General features: G+C 36.2%; 1 protein-coding gene across 1 annotated transcript in view; it reads right to left on the bottom strand.

The window, feature by feature from the left end:
- The window catches only part of LOC145260501 (endonuclease G, mitochondrial-like), a 31,134-nt gene extending 23,589 nt beyond the window's left edge, over positions 1-7,545 (bottom strand). Inside the window, exon 1 of the mRNA XM_080118615.1 lies at positions 6,401-7,545. Coding sequence (XP_079974741.1) covers positions 6,401-6,931 — 531 coding nt within the window. The 5' untranslated portion in view covers positions 6,932-7,545. The remainder of the gene's footprint in view (positions 1-6,400) is intronic.
- Positions 7,546-9,691: the final 2,146 nt, after the last annotated feature.

Below are 9,691 nucleotides of genomic sequence, written 5' to 3'. Positions count from 1 at the left end.
TCCGATTCCGATACCCCAAAAAGTTAAGATTTTTTCGATTCTTATTTCGCAATTACTTATAACGTCACCAACTAACATCGGAAGAACCCCCCCCCCATCCGATTTTGTTTTATATCATAAGTTGCTTAAAACGTGATTAGTTAAAGTTCAGAATAAAATCACGCTTTCTCTTAACGGTTAATTTAAAAAAAAAAAAAATCTTCTGAACGCTATTAAAAGTTAAATTCTACACTAGTTTGGAGACGGAATGCGTTGTTGTGATAAGTGATTTTCTCTACTAATTCGCACTTTTTATTTTAAGATTCAAATATTAATAACTACATTTTATTTCAGTATTTAATTTATGTATTTCTGTTGTATTAAATGCTAGCTTTAATTTTTTTTTTTTTTTTTTTTCTCGTCCATAAATGTTTATCTACCAAGTTGATCTTAAATATTGTATAATCAATCCATTATATTATCATTTTCAGTCCCCCACCCCTAATTTCTGGCTCCCATCTTATCTCGCAATTACTTATAACGTCACCAACTAACTTCGGAAGAACCCCACCCCCCATCCGATTTTGTTTTATATCATAAGTTGCTTAAAACGTGATTAGTTAAAGTTCAGAATAAAATCACGCTTTCTCTTAACGGTTAATTTAAAAAAAAAAAAAATCTTCTGAACGCTATTAAAAGTTAAATTCTACACTAGTTTGGAGACGGAATGCGTTGTTGTGATAAGTGATTTTCTCTACTAATTCGCACTTTTTATTTTAAGATTCAAATATTAATAACTACATTTTATTTCAGTATTTAATTTATGTATTTCTGTTGTATTAAATGCTAGCTTTAATTTTTTTTTTTTTTTTCCTCGTCCATAAATGTTTATTTATCTACCGAGTTGATTGCAAAAATAGATTACCTAATTGTACTCATTTTTAGTTCGTGGGAGGGGAATCTATCACCATACTTTCCCTTAAACATGTCCGTTGGACTTTTATTAAGTACAATACTTAATAGTTATTTTTTTTATTTTTTTAATTTTTTTTTAATGGAGAGTAGAAAACGCATTGTGGATGCGTTATCGGCAGCTCCTGTTACTCTCGCTTCTTCTTATTTGTCCCTCAATCCTCATTTTTTAAATGAGTGATTTTTCTGACAAAGGGAGAAGAAAAAGCTGCTTTCTAGGTTGGCAGTATTTTTGCGTGAACAGTTGGCAGAGTTGGTGGAAATTTTCTGTTTCTATGTCTATCCTTGTAGCCATGTCACTAGTAAGGGTGCTGGAGGTAAACGTTTTGTCTGGGCTGACGTTATCCGCCTGATAGTCAGCGACCCGAACCTTGGATTAACCACTAAGGAGGCTGTCCTATCAGCAGGTGCAAAGTACTGGGGCTGCTGTATTGCCATTTGGTGAATGGAATCTGGACCATGCAGTAGCTTCTGGTGGGGCCTCTCGATGCCATACTAGTGGGTAATTGTTACGGCTTTACCTTATCATGTGGTACAAAAAAAAAAAAAAATTCTTCGTTTCTTTTTCTCTCTTAGTTTCCCCTCTCTGTCCTGCTCTAAGTAAATCTGTCGACCTAGTCCACAAATTCCAAAATTTCATCATGACAAGTTTCAAGAAAAAATACACGATTAAACCCGGTTCTCCAACTTCCAACGTAGACCCCTACTACCATTTCTCCTTCTCCAACATCAGGGGTCTACGTTCTAACCTTCCAGAGGTTGAAACCCAATTACAGGAGACTAAACCAGACCTTTTATTTTTAAGTGAAACTGGCATTGGACAGGCTATTTCCCTTGATGAGTTTGCAATTACAGGATACTCTAACTTAACTTCTAAATCTGACCCCCAAGATCGCCATGGGCATGGAATATGTGCCTATATAAAAGATAGCTTTCCATGTGGGAGGGACATCTCCAGGGAAGATCCTAACTTACCCTATATGTGCTTCTGGGTTGCTTTAGCTCACACTACTGCATTTATATTTACTCTCTATCGCCCCCACAACAGCGGAGTTACTATCTTTCAAAGCATATCTGAGAAAATTGACCAAGTCCTTTCTACTTATCCTTCAGCTAACATTCACGTATGTGGAGACTTCAATGTTCACAACGTCGAATGGTTGACCCACTCAAACAAGACCGATGATGAGGGGAGGTTCTGTCATGATTTCTCCATTGCCTATGACCTCACTCAGATTGTTCAGGAACCTACCCGTGTGCCCGATAATGACGGCCAGTATGCGAGCCTACTAGACCTTTTTCTCACAACTTGCCCTGAACTATGTTCAGTTTCTGTTCTGTCGCCTCTTGGATCTTCCGACCACTCTGTTGTATCAATTAAGATAAAAATGAAATGTAATAAGTCCCCAGACGTACCTCTTCATCGTACAGTATATCGATACACTAAGGCTGACTGGGATAGCTTCCGTACATTTATATCTGATCTACCTCTGCATTCCATGTTTAAAAAGGATGTGTCCTCTATAGTATTAGACCTAACTGAATGGTTAATTGTAGGTATTGACCATTTCATACCCTCTAAAAAGTTTCAGCAAAAACCTAACAGCCAGCCATGGTTCTCTCCAGAATGTGCTGCTGCCATTGCGCACAGAAATCACTTTTTCCACTGCTTCAAACGTAATAGATGTATGGAAACTAAAGCCGTTTTCAGGACTGCCAGCAACCATTGTAAGAAAGTAATAAGGAACGCAAGAGAGTTGTATGCTCAATCTGTTAAGTCCAAAGTAGCTGAGCAGCGGCTTGGTTCCCACCAGTTTTGGCAAATAGCAAATAGAATCCTGAACAGAAGCGTGTGCTCCATCCCAACTATTATCAATGGACCTGAGGTAATCTCGTCAGCATCAGACAAAGCCAAACTCTTTGTCAAGAACTTTGCAGCTAATTCTACCCTTTGCGACCAAGACCGCCAACCCCCAATATTTCCTCTTGTATCAGAAAACACGCTACGTGATATACGTATATCTGTACGTGATGTTGCCAAGCTAATCAAAAACCTTGATTCCAGTAAAGCAACTGGCCCTGATGGTATTCCAATTATAGTACTCAAAAAACTTCAACCTGAACTAGCGCCCATACTTACAAAACTGTTTAAACGTTGTCTTAAGGAGAATAGTTTCCCATCTCCCTGGAAAATCTCATCAGTATGCCCTGTATTTAAGAATTCAGGTGATCGCTCATCCCCCTCTCAGTACAGGCCAATAAGTCTCCTGTGCGTCATGAGTAAGTTGCTAGAATCTGTATTAAATACAGAAGTAATCAAACATCTCAACAAAAATAACCTTCTTAGTGACACTCAATATGGTTTCCGTTCTGCTAGATCTACAGCAGATGTCCTTACAGTTATATCGCATAGGATTAGCAAATCTCTCGACGGTGGCAATCTTTCTAGGGCAATTGCTCTTGACATATCTAAAGCCTTTGATAGGGTATGGCATAAAGGTTTACTTCATAAGATCGCTAGCTATGGTATAGCTGGAAAAGTCTTCTCAATTATTAAATCATTTCTTTCTGATAGGTTCATAAGAGTAGTAGTTGAGGGGCAAAAATCAGAAGCTCACAGTATTAATGCCGGTGTCCCTCAGGGATCCATCCTGGGCCCAACTCTTTTCCTGATCTACATTAATGATCTTCCAAATCATATCCTTACATCATTTGTAGACATTTATGCTGACGACACTACCATTTATGGTACCACATCTAAGACAGTAAACGAGCCAAGTTCTCTCCAATTCTCTCTCCTCTGATCTTGAGCACGTAGTACAATGGGGAAAGGAGTGGCTGGTTACTTTTAATGCATCTAAAACCAAGCTTCTCTCTTTACATCATCAACATTCTAATCCACATTTGTCATCAATTGAAATGAATGGCTCTCGTCTTCAGGAGGCCTCAAGTTTTGACAAGCTTCTGGGCTTGACCATTACTCCTGATCTTAAATGGAACACGTATATCAAATGTGTTGCCAAGGCCGCTGGAAAAATGGTGGGATCTTTCTATCGATCCAGTAGATATCTCACTGCTGATGCTATTCTCTATCTATATAAGAGCCAGGTACGTCCAAGGATGGAATACTGTTGCCACATCTGGGCAGGAGCTGCTAGAAAGGACTTGGCCTGCCTTGATAGAGTTCAAAATAGACTTCGTAGCCTCGTAGGAGATGTCCTTTTCTCCTCCTTGCAACCTCTATCTCACAGAAGAGATGTTGCGAGTTTGTCTCTGATGTATCGTTATTTTCATGGAATGTGTTCAACTGAGCTTCAATCTATGGTCCCCCCTCGCCAAACTTTCACAAGAAACACTCGTCTAGCTGTAAACACTATCAATAATTTCCCCCACTCTTTATCTGTCCCTAAACCTAAACGTAGATTCCATGAACAAAGCTTCTTTCTTAGAACTGCACGCCTGTGGAATTGTCTTCCGTTTTCCTGCTTTCCGGCTGACTACAATATGGTTTTGTTCAAGTCTAAAGTAAATAAGTTCTTGATGAGCCGTTCCATATAAGTTATTAAATTTACCAAATTTTCATTACTAATGATTACTATATTGACCAACTTCTACTGTACACTCTTTAACCCTTATCCTTGAGTGGCCTCTGGGCCTTGATAATGTGGTGATGCCTTTGTAAAAAAAAAAAAAAAAAAAAAAAAAGATTCCGATTAATCGTCCCAACACTAATATATATACACATATATATGTATATATATACACACATACACACATATGTATATGTGTATATATACATACATGCAAATATATATATATACACATGCACATATACATATGCATATATATGCATATGTATATGCAAACACACATATACACAGGCATCGAAAAGAAAGTCTGCACTTGTAATTTTTTCAAAAACTGCAAATTTAAGCTAAATTAAATGTAACTGTTTAAACAACCTATACCCCATTTGATAAAACACAAAAAGGACTATTCGGAGATTGGAGAAGATAAAAAGGAAAATTGTAAAACAGAATAATTCCGTGCTATTCAATAATATTTGTCTAAATATATATATATATATATATATATATATATATATATATATATATATATCTCAGATTTAAATCGCCTAAATTGATTAAGTAGTTTTGTATATTTATTAAATTGATCAGTGAAAATAGAACTACTTGATCAATGATCAAGTAGTTTTATTTTCACCTAAGAAAATCGAATTTTTTAAGTAAGCGAGGAGTAACTGTCTCACATCGCCATCTTGAAGAAACAAAGGGAGATAACTCAGCAATAATTCAAACTTGCGACAATAGCCTTATACTGTCTACGATTACCTAATCGCTCTCTAAATCGTTTAAAAATTACTTTCTTTATAAAAATAAAACTATTTGATCAATTTTCCTGATTTTTGGAATATGATATTTTTGTTTCGTAATAGGTACGTACATCATAAAGATTTTTCTTCATGTTTTTTTTTTTTTTTAATGTATGGGGAATTCTGGACATTGGACAATAATCAATCACCCATTCTTTTCTTCGATAATAAAATGATTTGATGTTTGGAATTTGTTGGTGAAAATGAGTTTTAATAGTGCCGTTAAAATTAAAACCAGTATATTAACCGCGCCCCCCTCCCCCACCACCGGCCTTTTTTTTTCTTCTTTTTTTTTTTTCTTATTGCCAGTATGTATGTGTTGCTTTATGTACTGTTTGGACTGATGTAGGATTGAGATAAACACATTTTTGAAAAACTCTTTTTCACCCCAAACGAGGCATTTTGCTATTTGAAATATAAGTGGCTACTAGCTGAGATAGCGTCCGTGGAGAGTTGAACAGCAAGATGTCTGTTCACATTACATTTAGACCTGCAGGTGCAGGTTAGTACAGTCACGGAAGCAAGAAGCCGGGAGGGGAATTCCAAAGTCTAGCAGTCCGAAGGGAGGCACTTACTGTGCTGAAATAATAACGTTATTATTTAGAAAGCCATTCTTAACAAGGGAAGGATGTTTTGTATTTGTTCTGTACTTTCACCTAACAATTTAATACTAAAAAAAAAAAAAAGATATCGTAAAACTTGAAAATACTATTTTAGAAAATAGCACGGTAAGATAAGTGCATAAGCACCGAATAAATTATTAGAGTGGAAGGCTTTCCGGTATCTATGGACCTCAACAGTGAAGGGGTGGGATTTTGTTGCTGTGAAGTATGCACATCGAGGAGGCACAAGTGTTATGCCTTTTATTAACCCAAACTCGGGTGGCAATATATATATATATATATATATATATATATATATATATATATATATGATTTAAAAATCATTTTAATATCCTAACGCCTTACCGAATCGATTTATCGCCCTTGGTCCGTTAGAATAGACTTTACAGCCCTTCTCCCTTATGAGCAGTAGGCCAAAATTGTTTAATCTTACCTGTGGTGCTACGTTCGTATAATAAAACGTTTCTTGTAGATTTTTCCACGACTGAAGGTTGTTGCCGGCAGCTGCCATGTGTCCTCGGTCGAAACCGCTGCCCTTAAAATCTGCATCCGTGGCCCGAAAATACGCATGGATCGACGGATCCTCCTCAAACGAACACGACGTCCGATCGGCATTTTTATCCCGAAGACTGTCCGGGGTCAAATGTTCAAAAACCCAATTTGGGCACCTGGTCCTCTGGTCGTAAGATAGAATGTAATTACCATACGAACGAAGGTTGCTCATGCTCGGAAAGCCGAACCGCATAATTTGAGCAACCCGATTACCGGGCATGGGTTCGCTGGGTATGACATTGTTACCCGTGGGGATTAACTTTTCGTGGGCTTTTAGGGTGGGTATCGCCGGAGGGATATCAAAACCCGAAGGTTTTCTTTCTCGAAATCGCTCCCAGCAAGCACCTAATACACTGCCGGCTGAAAGTGAAAGTCCGGTGGTCAAAGCGAAAAAAATACGTTGGCTCCTCATCGTAAATGTCTACGACGGCCTCTGGCGAATTGTAACATTAAAAAGATGGATTTATAAACAGTTTCTGAGAATTTTTCTTTTTTTTTTTTTTTTTCCCTGAAACACTATAGTTTCGTTTACTGGTGTTAGACGATATGAACGACCCGGTGTACATTACACGCGTAAATCATTAGCTATCAAGAGTGACCTCCCCTATATTCGTCATCCACGATTTCGAGAAAGGTGAACCATATTCTAACTAGACTTGTTTATTTTTTTATCTATTTATTTAAAACTTAGGTATTTATGCAGAATAGTACGGATCGTGCTGAAATAACATTATTTAGAAACCTATTCTTAACATAGAAAGGGATGGGCGTTTTAGTGCTCTGTACTTTCATCGAACGATTTAATAAACAAAAGATATCGTAAAGATTGAATTTAACTTTAAAATCCCGTCTAAAAAAATGAAAAATAAATAAATAAAAATAATAAAAAATTTACAAAATAGCACGGTCCGTATTCTGCATAAGTACCATAACTTATTTTTGAAATAGTTAGGTGCTTATTCAGATTGGCACTTATAGCAATTAATAAAAATGAAGTGTCACGGAATGAAGATTATATATTCCAAATATTGATCAAGTAGTTTTTTTTTTTTTTTTTTTTTTTTTTTTGCCGTTTTTTACCGATAAGTAACAGTCGAGACCATATTTCTAGTGTAGGAGGGGTGCAGAAGTTTAAATAAAATTAAATCTCTTTGCCCCCCCCCCAAAAAAAAAAAGAATGAAACAAAATGACAACTCCTTCTGATTTAAAATGCACCGGCACCGCATTTATTATTTTTTTTTTTTTAACAAAAACAACAAGGTAAATAAACAAAGGTCCAATCGGTGAAAGTTCTTTCGCGGTCATTATGATTAAAATGTTAGATGAAAGTCCTTCGTGGAATTAAGAAGTTTGGAAGGTTAAAGTCCTGTGTGAAAATAATAAGATTATTTGGAGGTTTGTGTTTTATCTGGCGAAGTTTGCCTTACTTAAAAGTCCCATGAGGAAAGTAATTCGGGGTTATTAATTAGAAAATGTGCGGGGTGAAAAATGTGCGTGTGTGCATAAGTGATTTTTGAGTGTCCGCGTGCGCGTGACGTATGTCATCATGGTGTTGACGGCGCCGGCAGCGACGATGTTGTGAAGATAAGAAGCATGTTCTCGTGTGTCGCCGGAGCGACTGAATGAACGAAATGAATTGAATTCACAATTGAATTAACCCTAGAAGACTGTTTGATGCGTGTTTATACATTTTGGGCCGGCTCCAAAAACAAGATTGCTACTGCTGATATTTTTGTTTTTGGAAAAGCGTTAAAAAGACAATCGTATGAATTTTCTTATTGGTCGCTTGTGTCACGTGATACTGTCGCCAACTACGTTCGCCAGAAATATGTTCATTTTAGTTTTGCTGTTGTGAGAAAAGTGTGTGGGCGTATTTGAAATTGTGGCATTGCTGGAAGAACTTATTTTTGTGCAAAATGCACGGGGAAATCGAAATGAATAAAGGTTCGTTTATTTGCGCACGAGCGCGCGCACGCGCGTGTGTGTGACTGCACAAGAGCATAATAAGGAGAGGTAATCAGTGACTCATTCATTTATTTATTGCGGACTATTATACTCTTTTTTTTTATAGTTGTTTCACGACACTTGGGTCAACTATTCCTCTGGCCTACCTGTTATCTACTAGGTTCGTATAATAAAACGTAGAATCAGTGATTATTTTGAGTTTTTACGTGTATTAGAGTTGTCTGCCCTTGTCTATCAATCCGTTGATTTCGTTTTGTTACTCTCATTGAATGAAATCGAGCAAAATTTGATTTTCTTAAATAAAAGAAAAAAAAACTGCTTGATAAAATTAAGTAATTTTGTTTATTTTTCATCTTCACCCGTGACTGTACATCATACATACATGTCTGTATTTTCTTTAATTTTAAATCCCGCCATAAGTGCCATCTGAATAATCACCAAATATTCTTCCCAACGGACGGTAGTTTCCTAGTTTAGCAGTTTTTATTCCCAAGTTCTTATTGACGTTGAGCATTTCTTTTATCGCCATTAAAAAAAAGTGTTTGTTTATATTAATATACAAGAGAAATGTTGAATCCCCAAATAAAATAACAGAAAAACTATTTGATATACTTATCTATCAGGCGAAAGTATTTGTAGACACGAAAAATTACGGAAAATTATCGAGTAAAATTATTAAAAAAAAAAAAAAAAAAATGGTTGTTTCGTATATATTCGATACTTGGTTGAGCTAAACTCATTTTAATTTCACTTGTATTTAATTTTTTTCAAATTTTTAGCGACCATATTTCACTTGTGTATTAATGAGCACCAAATTACTGTATTATTATTTATATATATAAAAAAAAAATAAAAAGGAGGAGTTTATTTTCTTGTAGGAATAAAAGCTTGGTTGTCACATTGTTCCCAAAACAGCCGCCTATTAAAACGGAGCTTTGGGAGGAAGTGATCGAACAGTATAACTGGATTCAAAAATTCTTCAGTGATTATCATAGTCTAGGATTTTTGATGGAGAGATTATTTGATTAGAAAAAATATCATTATGAAAAGCATGACTTGGTAGATATAGTTGCATTTGTTCGCATCTGACTGAAATAGGATATTAAAAGGATATTGAAAAAAAAAAAAAGAAAAAAAACGTGTGTGCGAGGAGAGTCACCATCTTCCGCAAATAAGCCTTTATCTCCATAACTAAATAAGTATTAA

This window comes from Euprymna scolopes, chromosome 36, assembly GCF_053919585.1.
Source record: "Euprymna scolopes isolate OS-2025 chromosome 36, ASM5391958v1, whole genome shotgun sequence".
Lineage (NCBI taxonomy): Eukaryota > Metazoa > Mollusca > Cephalopoda > Sepiida > Sepiolidae > Euprymna > Euprymna scolopes.
The sequence above is the reverse complement of the archived record's forward strand: the minus strand, read 5'-3'. Positions and strand labels throughout refer to the sequence as shown.